Here is a 23,731-nt window from a genome sequence, read left to right as displayed (position 1 = left end):
GAGTCGGTTGATGGTGTAACATGTGGAGTTGATCTTAGTGCTGCAGCAGTAGAAGGAGAGGAGCAGTTGGGGTTGCTTCAGGATTTGCTGAGGAGAAATACTGACGTCTTCTCCAAACACTCTATGGACTACGGACATACCACCACTGTGCGACATGAGATACCTCTGGTAGACTCAAAACCTTTCCGCCTACCTTATCGCAAAATACCCCCGTCTCAGTACCAAGAAGTGCGGAAGGCCATATCAGAGATGGAAGAAGCTGGAGTCATTCGTCCAAGCAAAAGCCCGTATGCATCCCCCATCGTTGTTGTTTCTAAAAAAGATGGCTCCCTGAGGATCTGTGTGGACTACAGGAAACTGAATTCCTGCAGTACCAGAGACGCTTTTCCACTTCCAAGAATAGAGGAAGCATTGGAGGCACTGGGACAGGCAAGGTTCTTCTCGACTCTTGATCTTACCTCTGGTTACTGGCAAGTTGAGGTGGCTGAACACGACAAGCTCAAAACTGCTTTTAGCACCCCCATGGGGTTATATGAGGCCAACAGGATGCCGTTTGGTCTGCAGAATGCCCCCTCAACCTTCCAAAGATTGATGACCTGCTGCTTTGGTGATCTGAACTTTGAGAGCCTCCTTATCTACCTTGACGACTTAATTATCTTCTCTAGCACTTTTGAAGAGCATCTTGAGCGGTTGGAAGCAGTGTTCAGCCGACTCCGCAAACATGGTTTGAAGCTGAAGCCTCAAAAGTGTAGTCTACTGAGGAAAGAAGTTCAGTATCTGGGCCATGTAGTATCTGCAGAGGGTATTCATACAGATCCTGAGAAGATAAGCAGAGTCAGAGACTGGAAGCGGCCGTCAAGTGTGAAGGAAGTGCTGGGGTTCGTTGGTTTCGCTGGGTACTACAGACGGTTCATCAAGGGATATGCAACATTGGCGGCACCTCTGTATAGACTTACCTCTGGTGACCCAAAGAAGAAGAAAAGAGGGGTGAAAGGAACTTCTGTAACTGTTAAACCGTTTGTGTGGACAGATGAATGTGAGAGAGCATTTGAAGCATTGAAGGAGAGACTGACTACAGCACCAGTTCTGGGCTACCCTGACTTCAGCTTACCATTTGTACTGCAAACGGATGCTTCTGTTGAGGGTCTTGGGGCAGTCCTTGCACAAGTTCAAGATGGTGTGGAAAAAGTAATAGCGTATGCAAGCCGAGGTTTGAGACCACCTGAGACCCGCTACCCTGCACATAAGTTAGAGTTTTTGGCTCTAAAGTGGGCTGTTACAGATAAGTTTTATGATCACCTTTATGGACATAAGTTTTCTGTGCTGACTGACAACAACCCACTTAAATACGTGATGAGTACAGCGAAGTTGGACGCCACAGGTCAGCGTTGGGTGTCACAGCTGGCCATGTTTGACTTTGGAATTGAGTACAGGCAAGGGAAGTCCAACTCTAATGCTGATGCACTCTCAAGGATGTCTAATCAAGAGGTCATAGAAACTCTTCAGTCCTGCCCACAGTGCATTTCCTCCACGCGGCAAGACCACTCCTGTGGAGATGTCTCAGGGAGGAAGGAAGACGTTAGTGAGCAAGCAGAGAGAACTGTTGTATGCACAGAGGGAGAGTTTCTGGACCAGGTTGACGGGCTAGCCAATTCATTTGATGGAGCGGGTACTGATGCACTGCCTGCAATGACAAAGCTGGAGATCAGGGGATGTCAAAAGGAGGACCCTGTCATTGGGCCAGTCCTACATTACAAGACACTAAACAAAAAGCCAAGACGTGGAGAAAGATTGGAAAAGGGGAAAGATACACGGTTTCTCTTAAAAGAGTGGAGGAGGCTGGTGGTCAAAAATGGAATTCTTTACAGGCAAGTTAAGGATGTTCAGGGACGGTCCATTGCTCAGCTGGTCTTGCCAGAGAAAATGCGACTTTTGGCTAAAACAAGTCTTCATGACGACTCTGGTCATTTGGGATTTGAGCGTACTTTGAATCTGTTCCGGGAACGATTCTTTTGGCCGAGAATGCAGTGTGAAATAAAGTCATGGTGTGAGCAGTGTGAAAGATGTTGTCTGAGGAAAACTCCCACTGGAAATAGGGCTCCGCTGGTGAGCGTTCACACTAATGCCCCTATGGAACTCATATGCATGGATTTTCTTGTCCTGGAGAAGTCTAAGGGAGGAATAGAGAATGTCCTGGTTGTCACCGATCATTTCTCAAGATTCGCCCAGGCTTACCCCACAAAAGACCAGAAGGCTGTCACTGTGGCAAGGGTGCTGTGGAAGAATTTCTTCTGTCGATTTGGTTTTCCAGCAAGACTCCATGCAGATCAAGGCAGAAATTTTGAGAGTACAGTAGTGAGGGAGTTGTGTAAGTTAACGGGAATTACAAGGAGTCATACTAGCCCCTACCATCCGCAGGGAAATGGGACCACAGAGAGATTTAACAGAACTCTTATGAATATGTTGGGCACTCTTGATCCTGATAAAAAACCCAGGTGGCATGAATACATTGACGCACTGACACATGCTTACAACTGCACTCAACACGATTCGACTGGTTTTTCCCCATACTTCTTGATGTATGGCAGACATCCACGACTGCCTGTTGATCTCATGTTTGGCCTGTCAACAGCAAAAGAGCCATGTGAGTACAGTGAATATGTCCAGACTCTGCATGAATGCTTGTCCTATGCTTATAATGAGGCAGATCGAATGTCAAGGCATGCTAAGGATCTTCAGAAAAAGCACTATGACAAGAAAGCCAAAAGCCACATGTTCCAACCTGGTGACAGAGTGATGGTGAAAGTGTGTTATGTTGAGGGGAAACAGAAGCTGGCTGATAGGTGGGAACCACGTCCATATGTTGTGGTGAAGAAACAGCCAGGGATTCCAGTGTATGTGGTTCGTCCAGAAGATGGTGACAGGGAAAGAGTCATCCACCGAAATCTTCTGTCCCAGTGCATGTTTTTCCCGGTGAGTTCCAAGTACCTTGCCGGAGAAGAGCCTGACATGGAGGAAGTGTCTGGAATGGACTCAGGTGTTTCAGAGGAAGAAGAGGAAATAGTGGAGACAATTGAAAGTGTAGACAGTGGCACTATTACACAGTGTACAAGTGTGGAATGGCAGGATGTGGTGGACGAAGAGCATGGACAGGATGGAAGTCAATTAAAAGAGACTGTGAGCGAAGAGGAGAAGAATGGGGAGCAGACGTCATTGGAAGTCTCCAATCCTGAGAGGCCAGAGAGGAGATATCCTGAGCGAAAAAGGCGCCCACCAAAAAGACTCTCCTTGGAGATACATGGCCTCCAAAGCGAGATTGATAAGGAGAAGGTAGAGAGAGGAAGGAAAGTGTGGGAAAAGGCTAAGGCGAAGAAGCAGCTCTACTTTAGCAATACCTATACAGACACACACCCCACACAGACACTTCAAAGTTAATATTAAGATTTAAACTGACTTAATTTTGTTTTTTTTAGTGATGACTGGGACGGCATCATTGAAAGAGGGGGTGGATGTAGGCAAGATGTAATATGTTTCTCCCAGCCTTAGGGGGGAGCTGTGTTTTAGGAGTATATCATTGTGTAAGTGAGCCCTTCTTCACATGGGTGGAGCTGTTGTTTAATTCAGTTCTATTTTCCTTGTGAAAAGGTAAGGATGGTTTTCACTGTTCTCTGTTACATCCATTATATTTCTTTAACTATATTGGCCATCCATGTTATTTGAAGATATATATTGCTGTTAAAGATGTTAACTAACATATATGTGCACTTATTGGTAAAAGATGGTTTTGTATTTCTGATATTATTTCATGGGTTGTACCTTCCATGTGGTGGGGTATATTTTTCTTTATATTGTATTGTGTTTAACGTTTATCTGAGTATTTTGAGTTTTATTCTTTGTATTTGGGATGCATGTGGTATTCAACATCACTTGTCATATGTGGAAAGTTATTTTTCCAGTCTTTGGGAACCCCCCTGATTTAAGGTTTAATATAACAACAGCTAAAACTATATTGTCTTGTTTTATGATTTTATATACATTTTTAGTTTTGATATTAGTAACTAACAGTTCTATTTTCCTTGTGAAAAGTGGCTGATGCAGATAAAGAGCCCAATAAATAAGCTTCACCGCTGGGACGACAACGATCTTTGTGTCCTCCTCATTCAATCATCACCCAAACACAACGCAGAGCCTTTTGGGGGAGCACACAGACGAAAAGGGTTACATATATATATATATATATATATATATATATATATATATATATATATATATATATATATATATATATATATATATATATATATATATATATATATATATATATATATATATATATATATATATAAACAGAATTTGTTCCATATCTAAGATAAGTTTAAACTTGTAATCTGTGTGACTCACAGCCAATCAAATCCCCTCTAAAGATTTAAATGGCACTTTATCGCCATGAAACAGCCAGCTGTCACACTGAAGTTATGATTGTGTCTGTTTTCATGATGCTGATTGCTCACACGGAAATGGTTAATTCAAACTTGTGCTGTATTTGAAAATTCCTCTGGATGAGTACACAATTATGTCTGCAGAGCTAATGAAGAGGTTGATGAATGATCCATTTGGAATCTAGTTTGTGTCTAGTTTTTGACAAGATAATGAAAATACAACCCCAGTTCTAAAAACATTTTGTGACATTTTGTAAAATGCGATAAAAATCAAGAGGCTGTGATTTGTTAATTCTCTCAAAAAATATTTAATTGACAAAAGTACAAAGAAAAAATTTCCAGCATTTTCAATGACCAAATTTTTTATTTTGTAAATCTAAACATTTTTTTTTGATGCAACACTCCAAAAAAAAAAAAAAAACCTGGAACAGATGCATGTAACATACTGTCACAACAACTATTATTTTAATTGCAATGTTTAATCATTTGAGAATTGAAGATACTAATTGCAAACTTTTTACAATCTTTCTTGATACAATCTTTCTTGATTCAAGACTGCAGCTGCTCGTCAGTCTATAGTCGTTATTGTTTAATTCACATGCCGTTTGCACTGCTGCATCCCCATTTAATTGATGTATAGCTTACTCCTTGCATAAGTTGCATTTCTTAATGCAGCAGCAGACTGTGGTAAATGACAACGGTTTTTCTGAAGTACTCGAGACCACATGTGGGTGGCTATATTGAACACCGCAGCAGGACTGTTTCTTATGCAGTGCCATCTGTGTACTCAAAGGTCATGCACATTCACCTTTTCACATCAAAGGTTTCCTGCCTTGCACTATATGCAATGCGATTTCTTTGGATTCCCTGATTTTTTTCACAATATTATGCACTGTATGGTAGTTGGTGAAAGACCTAAATTCTTTGTGAATTTGCATTGAGAAAAGTTATTTTTGATTTGTTTGACACTTCACTCATGAAATTTGCCACAGAGTGGCTTTGCTGCCAAAGACGGAGATTCTCTTTCTATCCCCAAACATGATCCTTTCACCTATTACCAATTCACTTGCTTATTGTGGGCTGTTTCAAAACAGTTTAGCTTGGATATTCTATAACCTATTGACTTTTATTTAGCCTTTGTTCCAACTTTTTTTGAAGTGTGTTATAGCCATCAACATCAAAATTTGTTTATATTTACAAATCACATTTAAGCTGGTCAGTTAAAACATTGGAGATATTTTCTTTGTACTTTTGACATACAAGTAAAATTTACTACATAAAAGTAAAAGGTAATTAACAAATCACATTTTTATTTCACTGCATTTTGCTAAATGTTCAAACTTTTTTTGGAATTGGGGATGTAAACACTGTAGCGCAAGCACCATTGACATTATAGGAGATTCCACTTTCCTTTTCTTGCCCTTATGCTACAGATATGTTTTATCTTATCAAGATCAGTCCAGTATGATCAGCAGAAGCCATTTAGTTGATTATGACAGAGAGAAGTGCTGAAATTTAAAATGTTCTGAGAAAAAAGCTGAGAGAATAGCAACTCAGATGGCTGCTGCTGTCGAGGAAGTTGATGGTAACAAACCTCTGTCACACCAGCTGAAGCAGAAATGCAAGCTGCAATGGCACTAAAATACGAGCAAGTTATAGGCCTTAAGGCCTCGCTTGACACTGTTGTCACTCCCAGAATCTCCCAAAGTGGCCACTGATTGACAGAAGGTCTAGTTATTGAACTGGTCCAGACTGACACCACCTTTTTACTGCAACATTGCCAGTGTTCAGCCAGTAATGAGGCTGTGGAGATCCAACAAGCATTTCAAAGTAATTTTTGTATATAAACAAACAAAATTAACAGCAGCATGAGAATAGCATAATATTTTTGAATGAAATATTGAATATCAGACAAACCAGGATAGTTGCAGGACAAATATAGGAACTGCATGCACCTGGCAACTAAAGGTGCATTGAGATTCATTTATGAGCTGTTTAGTTTTGTTGCCTCATCATTGTTTTTGTTTTAAGGTCATTATCTCAGACATTAGTGGTCCCTGGTTGAAAGCCAGTGGGTTTTATTGGGCCAGTTTGCTAAGGTCTGCCTTTTCTTAGTTGGAAATGTGCCAGGGTACCCTTTCAGGTTTATATATATACATACACTACCAGTCAAACATTCTTGGACAGTAAGATTTTTTTATTTTTTATTTTATTTTTTAAGAAGTCTCTTCTGTTCACCAAGCCTGCGTTTATTTGATCCAAAATACAGCAAAATCAGTGATGTGGTGAAATATTTTTAGTATGTAAAATGACTGCTTTCTATTTGAATATATTTTAAAGGGGTCATATTATTCGATTTCAAGTTTTAATTTCTCTTTGGAGTGTTAGAAGCTGATTTTGCATAGATAAGATCCCTTAAGTTGCAAAGACTATGTCTCAAAACCAAAGAGATATTTTTTTATCAAAGTTAAGACTTTGCCACGTCCCCCTAACATGGCTCATTCAAACATCTACGTCACTATGTGGAAATAGGTGCATAATGACGCCCAAATGTTCACGCAAAGAAAGAAGGCCTGGTTTCAGTAACCATAGTTAGTGTTGAAGCAGCCATGTCAGGGAGATGCTGTGTGTATCTACAACCCTCTACGTGCACCTTGGCAATATAATCGCCATATAATATAATGGCAATAAAAAAATGTGTTTACTCGCCATGTATGTATATGTATATTTGTATGACTCCAATCAGCTTATATTTGTAAAACGACACAGCTTCTTAAATCTTAGCTTCTTAATCAGTCAGTCAAGCATTATATTACGGTATTAAGCACTATTTAATGATAGAACTTTAGTGATTAGAACTAAAACTTGGTAACCATGTATGAATGCACATTTATCATTTTAACTGGACTTAAGACTGGTGGTGATACTTAAGACATTTTTGGTCATTTAGGGTTTCTGTAAAAAAAAAAAAAAAAAAAAAAAAAAAATATATATATATATAAATAGTTATAGCTCTTATTAATTATTATTAAAGATAATACTACTACCATACTAACAATATACAATGCACTACGGATTGATGTACTGCTGGGTTCATGAATATTAATCATGTTGTCTGCGTTCGGTCAAACTGATTTGCTGATATCAAAACAGGGACAGTAATAGATGAGCGCCAGCCAATGAAATTGCCATTTGTGCTTTAGCTCCACCCACTACCGGAAAAACCAGCATATCTTCTGCTTGTTCTAAAAAGCTGAATACTGTAATTCCTCAAATAAAAACCGGTACTCAAATAAACGCTGGGCCTCTTATAGTGGCCGGGGGCGTGGTCAACACTGACAAATAAAGGCCGGTCTTAAATAAAGGCGGGGGGAAATTTTTGCGGCAGAGCCAATTAACGAACGTACACGCCCACTGCCGGAGCGTTTCTCTTTCTCGAGTCAAGAACCGGTTGCATCGGTTTTCGGATCACCAGTACACTGAACCGAGAACTGTTTCTGTTGGACGCGTCCGAGCTGATGATACTGCGCATGCGTGATTCAGCGTGGAGCAGACTGACACAGAGCGCGTCTGAACTGAACTGATTCTTTTGGTGATTGATTCTGAACTGATTCTGTGCTAATGTTACGATCTCTGTCCACTGGAACGCCATCGCTTTTAATTCAAAACTGGTTATTTAAAACAATTACTTATCAAACAGATGGAATTAGAAATAAAGGCCTGCCTCTAATAAAAGCCTGCTTCAAATAAAAGCCTGTTACCTTCTGCAGTTCAGAAGGCCCAGGCTTTTATTTGAGGAATTACGGTAATTCTAAATTAACTCCATTATTGACAGGAAAATACAACAAAGAATATAGTTTACATGTAGCTTGTTGATTCAGCGTAGTAAGACTCTCAATTTCTCTCTTTGCATGTGTGAGAAACATCGCTATTGGCGAGTCGTGCGCCTTCACAAAGAGTTTACAGTTCGGCAAATACAGGTGCACTGTGCGTCCATTGAGATGAATTGAAAAAGTACAGATCACTTGATGGAGAAAGAAACTCTGAAGGACTCAGGATGGAGTGAAGGACACTGAAGGAGTCAGTGTTCAGCGAGTGAAAATATATCTGTGCTAATCTTATAATAGCCTCGAACACATACACTGGCATGTAAAATCTAAGAATCAATTAGCCAATGGCTAACAATAGACGACATTTAGTTGCCCAGAGTAAAATTTTGTTGCATATACGATTTATTTATTCACAATGTTGATGGTTGATCTAGATGACAGCAAAATCACTTCATTTGGCCTTCCGAAAGTAGATGCATTTAGGAATCTTTAAGATTACTTACAAGTTAAAACAGAACAGCAATTAATTTTATGGATAACCGTTTTGTGAACCTAGGAGAGTAGGTAATTCTGACTTTGCTACGACAATCTGGTGCTTCTGAATCAGCTACTTTGTTTTGTTATTAGTTTAAGTATGTGCTGTAGACTGTTCAAATGCGGAGTTTTGCGCATCATGTGTGTGTGTGCGTGCATGTCTGTGTGTGTGTGTATGTGTGTGTGTGAGAGAGAGAGAGAGAGAGAGAGAGAGAGACCAGTCACTCACATGACCGTCCGTTGCTTGTGTACTGCAAACACAAAAGAGCTTCATCACTGTGTCTGTCACTCCACTCTGTTTCCATTTCCGACGAGTGCTTGCGGTGTTCAGCCAATCACAGTGCACTGGGTCAGTTGGCCAATCAGAGCAGACTGCACTTGTCAGAAGGAGGGACTTTGTAGAAAACGATGTGTTTTAGAGAGGCGGGGAATAGAGGACATATACTAATGTACAGTATTTAAAAAAATAATGTTTTTTTTTTTTTTACATTAAAGCACGTCAACGTGTTCTGTTACACTAAATACACAAAATAATGATCTTTAAAAAGGCATCACATGACCCCTTTAAAATGTAATTTATTCCTGTGATCAAAGCAAAATTTTCAGCATCATTAATTCAGTCTTCAGTCTCTCACAGTGCTTCAGAAATCATTATAATATGCTGATTTGCTGTTCAAGAGACTTATTATTATTATTATTATTATTATTATTATTATCATCATCATCATCATCATTATCAATATTCAAAACTTTTGAGTACACTTTTTTTTTTCAGGATTCTCTGATGAATAGAAAGATCCAAAGATCAGCATTTATCTGAAATAAAAAAGCTTTTTTTTAACATTATTCCTTTCAAAAGCTTGGAGTCACTATACATGTATAATATAAAAAAGTATATATATATATATATATATATATAAACACTAGGTGGATTTTTATCATTATAGGGTGGTTGTGAAAAGTGCAACATGTAAAAGTGCATGTAGCATCCGATGACCCATTTAAAGTCCTCATCTTCTGGCAGCGCTTTCACATGCAGTAATTATAATGCTTTGTGTGCTAATTCTGAAACAATGCCATTAGAACCAAACATGAAATCAACTTCTCTAGTAACTGATTCATTAATATTGCCCAAGACCACAAAGTACTCTTGAAAGATGAAATGAACAGGTTAAACAGAGAAAGGTCAAAACGGTAAAAGCTGTTTTTAGAAATTAATTGCTCATAAAGAAAGAAAAAAAATATGCTTGCTCTCTCTTTTGACAGTGTCCTGTCTCTTTAGAAATATTAACAACATGGACTGAAGTTTGACGTCATTTGACATAATTACTGTAGTCTTTTTTTTTACTTTACTGAGAATGTGGTGAGAAGGGAAGATGGAAAAGAGGATGTGATGAAAGAGAGAATATGGCATTTGGGAAGGAGAGAAGTAAATTGAGAAAAGGAAGATGGAAAATAGCTTCTCTTTGTGCAACCCAAATTGAAGAGAGAAACTGCTTTTGAGAGATGCTTAAATCCACAATCTACAATACCCAAGTGTTTACATACAGTACATTTAGCAGAATACAGAGAAGTTGGAGTAAACTGGTTTAGTTATCTGTTAAACTAAATTGATTTGTTTCAGTATATTTTGACACCCATATTATTGCATTCTCTACAAGGCAGAAAAGTGTTCATTCAAAAAAGCAAAAGCATATTATTCTAACAAATTCATACTTCACAATGGAAAGCACAACAACGCTACATGTAATGGAACTCCCAGTTACTTTGACGTGAAAACTGAAGCGGCTAATGACTGGAACTGTATAAAAAAAAAAAAAAAATCAGATAGAGAAAAGAACTAACCAAATATTCTAAAATATAAGATTGAAAAGTGTGTCTCTCACAAAAGTTGTGATCTCACAGTTGACCCTTTGCAAAATCCCTCCTTAGTTACTGTTGCTATCTCTGACATGCCTCACACTAAAGTACACTATATGTTTTCACACTGAAAAAAAAATACATTGCAATGCAAAGAGCACTGACAACACATCAACAGACAAGACAGAGCAGGTTACTTCTGGTATGAAACAAGGTCCCAGATTTCTAATTTAGTCTTTTTTGTTGAGAAATTAAAATAATAAATATCATTTTGTGGCTCTTTAATAAGTGAAGTGAGTGAAAGTGACATACAGTACAGCCAAGTATGGTGACCCATACTCAGAATTCATGCTCTGCATTTAACCCATCCAAAGTGCACACACACAGCAGTGAACACACACACACACACACTCGGAGCAGTGGGCAGCCATTTATGCTGCAGCACCCGGGGAACAGTTGGGGGTTCGGTGACTTGCCAAGGGCACATAAGTCCTGTTGTTGCCAGCCCAAGACTTGAACTGCCAACCTTAGGGTTAGTAGTCATACTCTCTAACCACTAGGCCATGACTTACCGAAGTCGTAACATATTTCTATCCATTACAGAGATAGTAATGTGTTGTGACCGAGTGGCAACCTCCCACTCTCTCTCGTGAAGCCAACAAGGAAGTGACTAAAATTATTTAACTGGCCGCTTGAGGCTGGCTGCAAATGGGAGTCAATCCCATTGACTACCCATGTTAAAATGCCCAACTTTACAGCAGAAAAAAACATGTTTACAGCCTGGTGCAAAAAAAATATTTTGGTCTATAGAGCTAATTTTACCCTTCATGACAACTGTGAGGAGGGTTGAAACTCATCCGTTTAAATTATATTAAGCCTTAAAGTTCTGCATAATTAAGGGCGTGGCCACTTGAGTGACAGGTGGATTGCTGCTGCTGACACTGCAGTCAAACTAGGTGGGTGTGGCTTCAGCAACCAGCTCCCGCCTTTTTGGCCATTTTCGATTGTCCGGGAGAGTCGCGCAGTGACGCGCTGCCAAGATGGTGATGGTCCGCTCTGCACACTTTGAGCTTCAAAAACGCTCTTCAGGAGTCTATGGATGAGGTCATGGACACTACATCCATGTTCCTCTTCAGGAACTCGAGTTGCGTCGAACAATGCTTTGGGGAACGTGCTTTGCGTGAGCGACTCTGAATATCGTGTGTAATCAATCCGATGGAAGAGCTTGACGTCACAGGCGGGGTGACGTAAGTGACCAGAAAGCTATAAAAGCACGTGACGCGCAGCTGGCGTCAGCTTTGCGTCTTTCAGCAAGCGCTCTGTGTGTGAATGTCACTTGTTTGTCTTGTGAGTCTTATTTACTGTTGTCTGTCCAGTTAGAGCTCCAAGTCATGCCAAAGAGCAAGGACAAATCTAAGCATACTGATGGCGATTCCAAATCGCGTTATAGGTTGTGTGTTCCTCCCTGCCCGCGATATATAACGGGTGGGGATACACACAGCTTATGCGTGGTTTGCCTGGGAGCGTTCCTGGAGGGCCCTCTTCGAGGAGGGGGGCTTCGCCAGCATTCCCCGCGGTGCTGGTCCCGCTTCTGCCGAGGCAGAACGGCGGCTGCACTCGTGGGGTTCGCAAGTGGATCTGGTGGAGGGAATGTAGACGGGCCAGTCCCTATCTCCTTCCACTTCCGCAAGATCCGGCGCCCAATCCCTGAAGTCAGAAGCACATTTTTTCCCGACCTGCATGATGAGATCGCCAGGTCGTGGAAACGCCCATTTTCAGCCCGCCTCTACATCCCCTCATCTGACTACTATGGCAATGTAGTGGGGATGGGAGAGCACGACTATAAAGCATTGCCCCGGGTGGAACAGACGCTCGCGAGCTATCTGTCCCCCGGCGCAGCATCGTCTCTGAAGGCCCCGGCATTGCCCTCAAAGCCACTCAGAACAACATTGGCTTTGGTGGGCAAAGGGTATGCGGCTGCAGGTCAGGCTTGTGCGTATCTGCACACCATGGCATTGTTACAGGCGTACCAAGCCGACCTGCTTAAAGAGCTAGATGAGGGAGAGGAGATCAAGTCCCATGATATATCAGAACTAAGAAGGACCGCTGATCCCTCCCTCCGTGCTACCAAGGAGACCGCCCGAGTGATTGGGCGGTCCATGGCAGCTATGGTGGTCGCGGAGAGGCACTTATGGTTGACCCTGTCCGATATGAAAGAGCGGGACATGGTCTGCCTCATGGACGCCCCGATTCAGCCGACTGGCCTGTTTGGCGACGCAGTCAATTCTGTCATTGACAGGTTTCAGGAGGCCCGCAAACAAGCGGCGGCATTCCAGAAGTTCCTCCCTTGTTGCTCTCTCGGGGCATCTGGGCGGGAGATCTGGGCGTTCTCGCACATATGGGGGAGCTGGGTTTGAGACTGAATGCCAAGAAGACTGTACTTTCTCCAGTTCAGCGAACCACCTATCTAGGCATAGTATGGGATACGACCGCGATGCAGGCACGATTGACCTCTGTTCGTATCGAGTTGATCCTCATCTCAGTCGAGAGAGTCAGAGAAGGCCAGTCACTTACTGTCAAACAATTTCAGAGATTGTTGGGTCTGATGGCAGCTGCGTCCAACGTGATACCTCTTGGCCTGCTGTACATGAGACCCCTACAGTGGTGGCTCAAGACCAAGGGATTTTCCCAGAGGGGCAATCTACTTTGCACTATCAAGGTCACGCGGCGCTGCCTCCGTGCCTTAGACATGTGGAAGAAACCTTGGTTCTTGAATCAGGGCCCGGTGCTGGGAGCTCCTTGTCGCCGTGTAATACTAGCAACGGACGCATCTCTCACCGGCTGGGGTGCAGTCATGAGTGGCCACCCTGCCCGTGGTCTGTGGAGCAGTCGCCATCTAACATGGCATATCAATTGTCTAGAAATGCTAGCAGTTTATAGTGCACTGAAGCACTTCCTCCCAGACCTAAAGGGTCACCATGTGTTGGTGCGCACCGACAACACATCGGTGGTGTCTTACATCAACCACCAGGGAGGTCTGTGTTCGCGCCCTTTGTACAAGCTGACGCACCAGATCCTGGTGTGGTCCCAGAGCAAACTCCTCTCATTAAGAGCAGTATATATTCCTGGGAAACTAAATATGGGAGCAGACATACTGTCCAGGCAGGGGCCGAGGCCCGGGGAATGGAGGCTTCACCCAGAGGTGGTGAAGCAGATGTGGAGAGTGTTTGGCATGGCTCAAGTAGACCTTTTTGCGACTCAAGAGACATCACAATGTCTCCTTTGGTTCTCTCTAGTTCATCCAGCTCCCCTGGGACTGGACGCTATGGTACAGAACTGGCCGAGGCTTCGTCTGTACGCCTTTCCCCCTATTGCTCTGCTCCCGGGAGTTCTGGCGAGAGTACGCCGAGATGGGGTCCATCTGTTATTAGTAGCCCCGTTCCGGCCGGGCCGAGTATAGTTCGCAGACCTGGTCTCGCTCCTTGACGGCTCTCCATGGGAGATACCGATCAGGACAGACCTACTCTCACAGACGCAGGGCATGATAATTCACCCTCGCCCGGAGTTGTGGAAGCTGTGGGTGTGGCCCGTAAGGGGGCACAACTATTAGCAGCTGGTCTCTCAACCAAGGTTGTTGAGACCCTGCTCCAATCCAGAGCTCCCTCAACGAGAAAACTGTACGCCCTGAGGTGGAAACTCTTCACCTCATGGTGCAGAGACCGCCAACTAGACCCAGCAAACTGCCCAGTTGGTACAGTTCTGGAGTTTCTACAGGCCAGGCTCTCTGCAGGGTTGACCCACTCCACGCTGAAGGTTTACGTGGCGGCCATTGCGGCCTACCACGCCCTTCTCGATGGCCAGTCCTTGGGAAGACACCCCCTAGTTACACGTTTCCTCCACGTGCGCTGAGGCTGAGACCTCCAGTACGGTCCCGTATTCCCCCATTGGACTTGGTTGTGTTGTTAGAGGCAATGTGCAAACCCCCGTTTGAACCCATTCAAGATATTTCAGACTGACATCTTACGCTTAAAACCTCCTTTCTGTTGGCTATCACCTCTCTGCGGAGAGTAGGAGATCTTCAGGTCCTCTCTGTGGCACCCACTTATCTTGAGTTTGCATCTGGCATGACCAAAGCGTTTATATACCCTCGAGCGGGATATGTTCCTAAGGTTCCCTCTGTTACACCACGGCCTGTAGTGCTGCAGGCCTTCTGTCCTCCTCCCTTTCTGGAGCCCGACCAAGCGAAGCTAAATTGTATGTGTCCAGTTCGAGCGCTGGACGCATACGTCCACAGAGCTGCCCTGTGGAGAAAAACTGACCAATTGCTTGTATGCTACAGTCCCCCAAAGAGGGGTTCTCCTGCTTCTAAGCAGACTATTAGTCGTTTGATAGTCGAGGCTATCAACGCCACCTAGCCAAGGCTCACTCTTCTCGGGGTATGGCGGCCTCCAAGGCCTTCCTAGCAGGTGTATCCATGCTGGACATCTGCAATGCTGTGGGGTGGTCCACGCCCTCTACGTTTGTTAAATTCTATGGCCTAGACATGCCAGTCACTCCAGGCGCTTCTGTCCTCTCATTCTAAGCTGTGCTCTTCGGATACACACTAGACAGGGGTTTGGTAGTCTGGCGGCATTGGTACTCGTTCCCCAAAGCGTTGTTCGACGCAGCTCGAGTTCCTGAAGAAGAACGTCTCTAGGTTACGTATGTAACCCTAGTTCCTCGAGGGAACGAGATGCTGCGTCTCGGAGCCATACCCCCGGCACCCCTGCCGGTGCTTGCTGGTACTCGAAGCTGACGCCAGCTGCGCGGCACGTGCTTTTATAGCTTCCTGGTCGCTTACGTCACCCCGCCTGTGATGTCACGCTCTTCCATTGGACTGATTACACATGATATTCAGAGTCGCTCACGCTAAGCGCGTTCCCCAAAGCGTTATTCGACGCAGCATCTCATTCCCTCGAGGAACTAGGGAACTACTTTTTTTTTTACAGTCAGTGGTTGTGACAGATAGCTGTAGTGCCTCGGTTCAAGTGGCACGTGAACCAATTGTATTTTCATATTTACTTAAAGAATGAAATAAACATGAACATCAGAACATATTTTATTTCAACTGTTGAAATGTGTCAATACACAAATTTTTTCAAGTAAATATATTTTATTCTTGTTTTTTTATGTTTTAATCCCAATTTTTTTTTTTTCTTATGTTTATTATCCATGGTGGAAACAAGCTTGCATGAGAGATTTCTTTAAAATATGTGACCTTGGACTCAAAACCAGTTTTAAGTAGCATGGGTATATTTGTAGCAATAGCCTAAAATACATTATATGGGTCAACATTATCGATTTTTCAAAAATAATTAGGATATTTAGTAAAAATCATGTTCCATGAAACACATCCAGCTTATATGTAGTAAATGTCCTACCATAAATATATTACTTTATTTTTGATTATTTCAATTCAATTCAATTCAAGTTTATTTGTATAGCGCTTTTTACGATACAATACAAATCAATACAAAGCAACTTTACAGAAAATTGCGTTTAAAAATGGGGTCAGCATGGGGTCAGCATCATCTCTTCTGGTGTTTTGGATCCAGACTTTAGAGCTTGTGTATATCCTAGTTACTAGTTTTGCTAGTTAGCAAAACAGAGAGACAAATAGCGACATAATTAGCGTAGCTGCTGTTCCAACAAAGTAAAGAATTAGTTTAACCCAAGCTAAAGAATAAGAATATATATTATGTCACATATATTATGGGTTTCCTTAGACCCAGTATGGTTTAAAGCAAAATATAATAAGAGAAAACAATCCTTATCATTAGCATAAATATGCTGTTAAACAATTATATATTTGCACGAACATGACAAACTCTTTCTCTTTTTTCTCTGTCTGTCAGGATGGCATGGGAAACCTTCGTGTAACCAAAGAGGGCATCAGATTAGAGGGAGTGTCGGAGTTCCTCCTTCCACTTTATGTGAAAGAGATCAAATCCAGACGGGTAAGAAGTACAGTCTCGTTGTCTAAATGTCTGATGGGAAAGTCTTTGGAGATCAAACTTTTTTTTTTTTTTTTAGGAGCATTATCTCATTCTGTGTCTCAAATATTCAAACATGGTACTTTTTTATTTCTACTGGCATGATAGCATGTCACAAAAGAAAAGAAAAGAACTGAGTAATAGGAATTTTTAAAGTGGTGTGATTACTGTGGTGTCAAACTAAGTGATTAGGGTAGGGGTGTACTTTTTGCTCCTGTTCTCTTGGCAGGTGCAGGAGGTCACAGGGGCAGGACCGCTGCTGAATCCACCTCAAGCAGCTCAAACAACCTGCTGAACTTTGTCTACTAAATACCTCAGTAAAGTTATTTCACTCTGTGCTGCCCTTTAGCTAGTAAATCTACTGGTCAGGCTGGTACGTCAGGTCTATCTATCTATCTGTCTGTCTATCTATCTATCTATCTATCTATCTATCTATCTATCTATCTATCTATCTATCTATCTATCTATCTATCTATCTATCTATCCATCCATCCATCCATCCATCCATCCATCCATCCATCCATCCATCCAGCCCTCCATTAAAAAATAATTGAAAATAATAGAGAGTTTGTTTGATTAAACGCAACATGCTTTATTTAGCATATCTCCGTCTCATTTGCAATTTGTCAAGCAATAAATTATAAAAATTAAGGACATTTATACTTCTTTTGCACTCTCCATCAAATGGTGGCACACCCACCATGCTGACGGGAATTGTAATTTGACATGGTTTCAGATATCACTGGTCTGTCATTGCAGGTACCAGATGTGAAGCTGGAGTGAGTGTGCTGGGGATTCTTCCTTGAACACTTGATATATGTGACAGGACAGAGTATAGATCACTAAGATGAATAGAGCAGGCACATAGGCACACATTCTTTGTCAAGCACACATGCAGAGAAGTACACAGGGTTGGGCAGTTCCCCAAACTGTTGCAGTACGCATGCATCATGTCCCGGTTTATTTGTTTTTGGCCTCTGTTGACCTTTAGCACCCAATTGTAAACACAACGTCATTGATCGATTTCTCTCATTCTCTTTCCCTCTCTCTTTTTTTTGCATCCCTCTCTGCAAAACACTGTGGCAGTTGTCACTGTATCTATCTATCTATCTATCTATCTATCTATCTATCTATCTATCTATCTATCTATCTATCTATCTATATATATACATATACACACACACACACACACACACGTACATGTATACATATGAGGGGCTGTACAAGGCAAAATTCATTATCGCACTCTCACACACATTCTCCTTACACATGCATACATTTTTTACTCTCACACACACATACATTCTCTATTCACATACCGTATTTTTCGGACTAATAAATCGCACCTGAGTATAAGTCGCATCAGTCCAAAAATACGTCATGATGAGGAAAAAAACATATATAAGTTGCACTGGACTATAAGTCGCATTTATTTAGAACCAAGAACCAAGAGAAAACATTACCATCTCCAGCCACGAGGGGGCGCTCTATACTGGTCAGTGTAGACTACAGGACCACTGAGCAGCATAGAGCGCCCTATCACGGCTGGAGACGGTAATGTTTTCTCTTGGTTAATTTCTCTTAGTTCATTTCTCTTGGTTCATGTCAAATTAATTTTGATGAATAAGTCGCACCTGACTATAAGTCGCAGGACCAGCCAAACTATGAAAAAAAAGGGCCACTTATAGTCCGGAAAATACGGTACATATATTTTTACTTTCATACACATTCTCCTTTCACATACACGTTTTTGCTTTCATACACTTACATTCTTCTTCCACATACATATATACAGAATTTATGTACAGTATGTCTGAAAAACGATAGCAATTTGGGAAAACCTGTCAGATGTCGCACTGGGACGTTTTCAGGTAATTAAAAAAATAGGTTGTATGTAAATTTTCCATCGAAATTAGGGTTTCATTCAATTATTATTCTATAACATCTTGTCTATCAATCATGGTGATGTTAGTGCCCTAAAAGATGTTATAATGGACTATTTCACATTCTGAGATAAATAATTGGATGATGATGTTACTAAAGAGGATGAGTCCGATGACAGTCTGTTATATGCACAGGTGCGCTGCGCTCGCTTTTCTAACTACAAGGTACACTTCTCGTGCTATCCAAACATACAAGGGGTGATCAAAAGTTCAGAGACTATGCCCATCATGATAAACAACAGAAAACTGTCCTCATCATGGTAATGTCTGTTTGTGTAATGATGCGGTGTGCTCCTGACAGACAGCGATCGTTAAGTAGAAGTGAAAGTGAAACCCATATCACTTTAAACCCGTTTTTCTTAAAATTCCATTCCGGAAAATCATAGCTATCAGCCAACTTCAGATAGCCATAACTTCTGTTACGTTCAAGCTGGATAAAATGAAAAAAAAAAAAAGTTTTGGAAAGGGCTTGAACACAGCTTTCATATGGTATCAAAACCTAAAAAAGGTAACAATGTCATCATGTGTTGGGTTGAGGGAGAGTATAGTGGAAATAGAAGGCATATGAAGGAAACGGAAGGCAGGTCAAGCACGATCAGGGTCACTGGGACAGGTCCTGATCAGCATGGCTGAGGTAGATGAGGCGGCCGCATAAGAATTTCAGCAAGCTATTTTGGTTTAAATACATTACTTTAAAGGAGTGTTAATAAGCTCAGCGCTGCATACAGCCATAACGCAGGTAATGCTATATTGCTACTGTTCTATAAGCGCCACCTGCTGTCAGAGATTTAATTAGCATTTTCATCAGAATCAGAAAGAGCTTTATTGCCAAGTGTGTTAACACACAATTGTGTTTACACACACACAAGTTACAACTTACAACAGTAAGTTGTAACTTACATCTTGGAAAAACAAATCAAACGTTTTAGCAAACGTATTTAAAACGTATTTAAAACACAACCTTAGCGAGGTGTAAACTTTTCACAATCCTGTTGCTTTAGATTATTAGGTAGCATATGCTATCCCATGTTGGGGAACAGTATCCAGAGGAACTGGTAATGGGAGCACTAGTGGAACTGTTGCAATCTCTAAACTTAAGTCTATACTGATACACTGTGCAGAAACAATGGCCGCTAAGCCTGCTTAGGTTGCACATTCATTAATAATGATAAACTCCTTTACCACTGCTCGGATAAACTTATAAAGAAGCCTTGTCCTTGAGCCAATAAATCAAAGTGCCTAATGTGTTAGCCACAGTGATTAGCATTGAAGAACACAAACAAAGCACTGGCTTACTGCTAGCTCGCTGATGGCACTCTTGATTAGCCTCAGTATTCACCAGTGCACATCAAAGCCTGTCGATGGGCTTTTGCTTTTACCCTCAGCACCCCACTGAGAACACAGTGCCGCAAATCTCTACACACCCTCGCAGCAACACTACAGCCATTTTGGATTCGCCTCAGATGACTGTGAGGGTACAACATTGCAAATTACAATTAATCCACCTAGTGCAGAAAGCCAGAAGCTTGCGGTCAGGGGATGGGACATAGTGGTCTCGGTCTGTGAGGAGAGCCTTGAGCTGTAAAGCTGAATCCTGCAGACAAGTTGTTTTGGCATCTCCTACAAAGAGGGATTGTGCCATGGCCTGGATTGACACCCTGCTTCTACGAGGCCACCAATGATGTGTGACACATGCACTCATGAAAGAGAGACCAAAATGGAAACATGTGAAAGGAAAGGTGCTAGAGAAGGATGAATAAAGATGCAGAACATGAGGGGCAGCAGGAGAAGTATGTCAGACAGTATGTACTGTAGCCACCATGGTTTAAAAGTAAAAAAATAAATAAGTAAAATAAAAAAATAAAAACCTTGAAAGTTACAACTCTATACACAGCAAAAGGAAGGGGATTTTTAAAATAGCAATATGAAATAAAAGCAGTTTGAAGACAGCAAATAGCAACAAAATCTACATTTTATACAATGGCACTTTACTGAAAATGGGTTTGAGCTCAAAAATATTCTTATCTACCAAGTAAACACACAGAAATGTTATGACATTGTTGGGCTGACAAATAACCAGCATAAATGTTTGAATTTGAATCAGACTTTAAAATAGCTGCCTGCTGCCATTCAGAAATTTTATTTTTCTTGACCCTGTGTTGAGGACAAGATTGATATATTAATAGTTGTATGCTTCCCTTTATAGTACATAGTTACACATAGTGGAAAATCATATACTATTGGTCTCAAAATGTCTTTATGAACTGATTATGATTTTTAAAGGATTTTCTACTGGTTGGCCATGCAGCTATGAATTCACAACCATACTTTGTCAAAACAAAAGGTTGACAAAAAAAAAAAAAAAAAAAAAAAATCACACGTGTCACATGATCCCAATAGACTGATTTGTAATTATTATTATTATTATCATTATTATTATTATTATTATTATTATTATTATTATTATTATTATTATTTTTATTTTTATTATTATTATTATTATTATTAGAAGCAGAATATTGGTAGAAATAGCAGTAATGATGAAAGCAGTTGTGGTGCCCTATATTTTTGTTGAAACTTAAATTTATTATAAATGTCTTTGCTGTCACTTTTGATTGATTTAATGCATCCTTTCTTAAACAAATGAAATAATGTATTTTTAAAGAAAGAAAGAAAGAAAAAGAAATGGAGAGACAGAAAATGAATAACCGACCCCAAAGTTTTGAATGGTAGTACATCTAATCCTGCTTTATATTTAACAATGTATTTCATCACTTATAGTTTAGTTTACTTTGCAAAATCAGTTTAGTTCTTAGAAATTATTATGCTGATACATGCGAACTGTTTCCTTGTTTTTCACCAAGATTCAGGACAGTAAACAGGATATAAGAACAGGGTAAAGCAAGATATCTTGCCATTAGTGGTAAATTCGCAGGGACTCTGCAGTGCTAATTTAAGGATGTCTTTTCAGCATATATCCCTCTGTGCGTTGTATAAAAAGCTGAGTTAGCCAGGTTACAATGATAATGTCATTGACTAGGACAAGCTAATGTATTAAAGTCCTGATGCATGTGTGTATTTGCATGCTTTTATGTTTGTGGCAATGAATAACAAAGGTATTGTGCATGTTTTATACGTGTCCCTCTTATACATCACAGTAGGCACAAAGACAAAAGTTTATTTTTGTCTCCCTACCTTCTGTCTCTTGTGAATTTTGCACAACCATTCTCTCCCATGCTCTCTTCTTCATATGCATCTATCATTCCCTCTTTCTCTCCCGCTCTTTCTCTATAGTACTCCCTTGTGGCCATGTTGCTAGAATGCCTGTATTGGGAGTTGCTAAAATGAGACAAAAGTTTCCTGTTGTAGGCATTATTTCCACACTCTGTATGATGTAGGAGGAATATGATGTTTTCTCTCATTCTCCTCCCCTTAGTAATATCTGCTTTTACTTAATCCTTAAACAAATGTTGAGACAAGAAAAACAAATGTCAAGTTGATTCTCTAGGAATTGTTGAAATGATTGTAAATCCCTTCTCATGAGTCCAAACACAATCCACATACTCATAGGGTAGAGCTGCTCACTTTTTTTGTTGATCAGTGGAGAAGTAGAGAAATTGATAATGCAGCAAATGCACAAGAGAGAGCCAACATATCCACAAGAGTCTGCAAGTTCCAATCTCTCTCATGCATCAGAAAACTACTTTAAGAGTTTATTTAGATGTCCTGCCTGTTCATGATATATTCCTATTATTCATATTTTTATTCATATTATCTGTATGCTAGAACCATATGTGGTCGTTAACCAAAACCTATTAACACAACATTTTATGATAACAATAAAAAAAAAATATTTTTTTATTGTAGCTCCTTTTTGCTGTTTTAGAAATAAATCTCTCTTCTTAGTCAAGTCATGTCACCTTTATTTATGTAGCGCTTTAAACAGAATGTGTCAAAGCAACTGAACAACATTAATTAGGAAAACAGTGTGACAATAATGCAAATTGACAGTTAAAGGCAGATCATCATTGAATTCTGTGATGTCATCATCCAGCTCAGTTCAGTTTCAATAGTATATTTGCAATCATTTGCAATCAAGTCAACGACATCACTGTAAATTAAGTCAATAATGTTATTAGTCAATAACTTCACATCTACTTCAATCTCATACATGAATTCTGCATATTGGCTGCTTGAGAATTCAGTTAGAGGTAAAAGCTTTTTTGTTGTATATCTCACTCTGAGGGATTAAAATATTAAAATACACATTTCAATAACTGAAAAATATGTGCACTACCTTTCAAAAGTAGGGGACCTTTTAGATGCTTGCAGCCCTCTTGACCGAAGCCAAGGCATTGTCTTTAGTGACAGAAACTTAAGCGCTACTAACTGCAGAGGTTGCAGAAAGGAGAGCAAGACCGTGTTCGGGCATCTACGGTAGTTTTCCCACTGGGAAGAACACCAGTCGATGAACAGGAGATCTTCCCTCAGAGGAGTATGCCAAGAAAGGACTGTCTCAAGGAGCATCAGTTCTGGGAACCAAGTCCAGTACAACGCAACTAAGAGGACTTGCATCTTGTCCTCCCTGACCTTCCTCGTCTGTGTGAGAAGGCATACTTGCGTAGGCCTTGAGGCCAGCTGTGTTCCAGCACATCTTTGCCAGTTGTCCCTTCAGACAGGGATTAGAACAGCTGGTAGTGGGAAACAGGTCTACCTGAGTGTCTCCCAAGCATCTCCAGATCAGCTTGACTGACTCAGGGTGGAGTCACCATTCCCCCAGTATGGCGGGCTGACATGAGAGCTCATCGGCTGCATGATTGAGCTCACCTGGGACTTACAGTGCGAAGCAGCCTCAGATGGAGGAGATGGTGGGCAAGCTGCAAGATGCGGTGGGAGGGTAGACCACCCTGGTGGTTGATGTATGCAGCAGTTAAAGTATTGTCCATCCGGACCAGTACGTGCTTGTCGTGTAGCAGCATTTTAAAGCAGCGCAGAGCAAGCCATACTGTTAGCAACTTGAGGCAATTGATATGCCATTGCAGATGAGGCCCTGTCCAGGTGCCCCAGGAGCCTCTGAAACTGTGATATGCTGA

The 23,731-nt window shown here is 41.1% G+C and overlaps 1 protein-coding gene across 1 annotated transcript in view; it reads left to right on the top strand.

Annotated features, from left to right (window-relative positions):
• Positions 1-23,731, top strand: part of LOC132143510 (zeta-sarcoglycan-like) — a 340,116-nt gene that overhangs the window by 201,364 nt on the left and 115,021 nt on the right. Inside the window, exon 3 of the mRNA XM_059553779.1 lies at positions 16,558-16,659. Coding sequence (XP_059409762.1) covers positions 16,558-16,659 — 102 coding nt within the window. The remainder of the gene's footprint in view (positions 1-16,557; positions 16,660-23,731) is intronic.

The sequence above is a fragment of the Carassius carassius genome, chromosome 7, assembly GCF_963082965.1.
Source record: "Carassius carassius chromosome 7, fCarCar2.1, whole genome shotgun sequence".
Classification (NCBI taxonomy): Eukaryota; Metazoa; Chordata; class Actinopteri; order Cypriniformes; family Cyprinidae; genus Carassius; species Carassius carassius.
The sequence above is the reverse complement of the archived record's forward strand: the minus strand, read 5'-3'. Positions and strand labels throughout refer to the sequence as shown.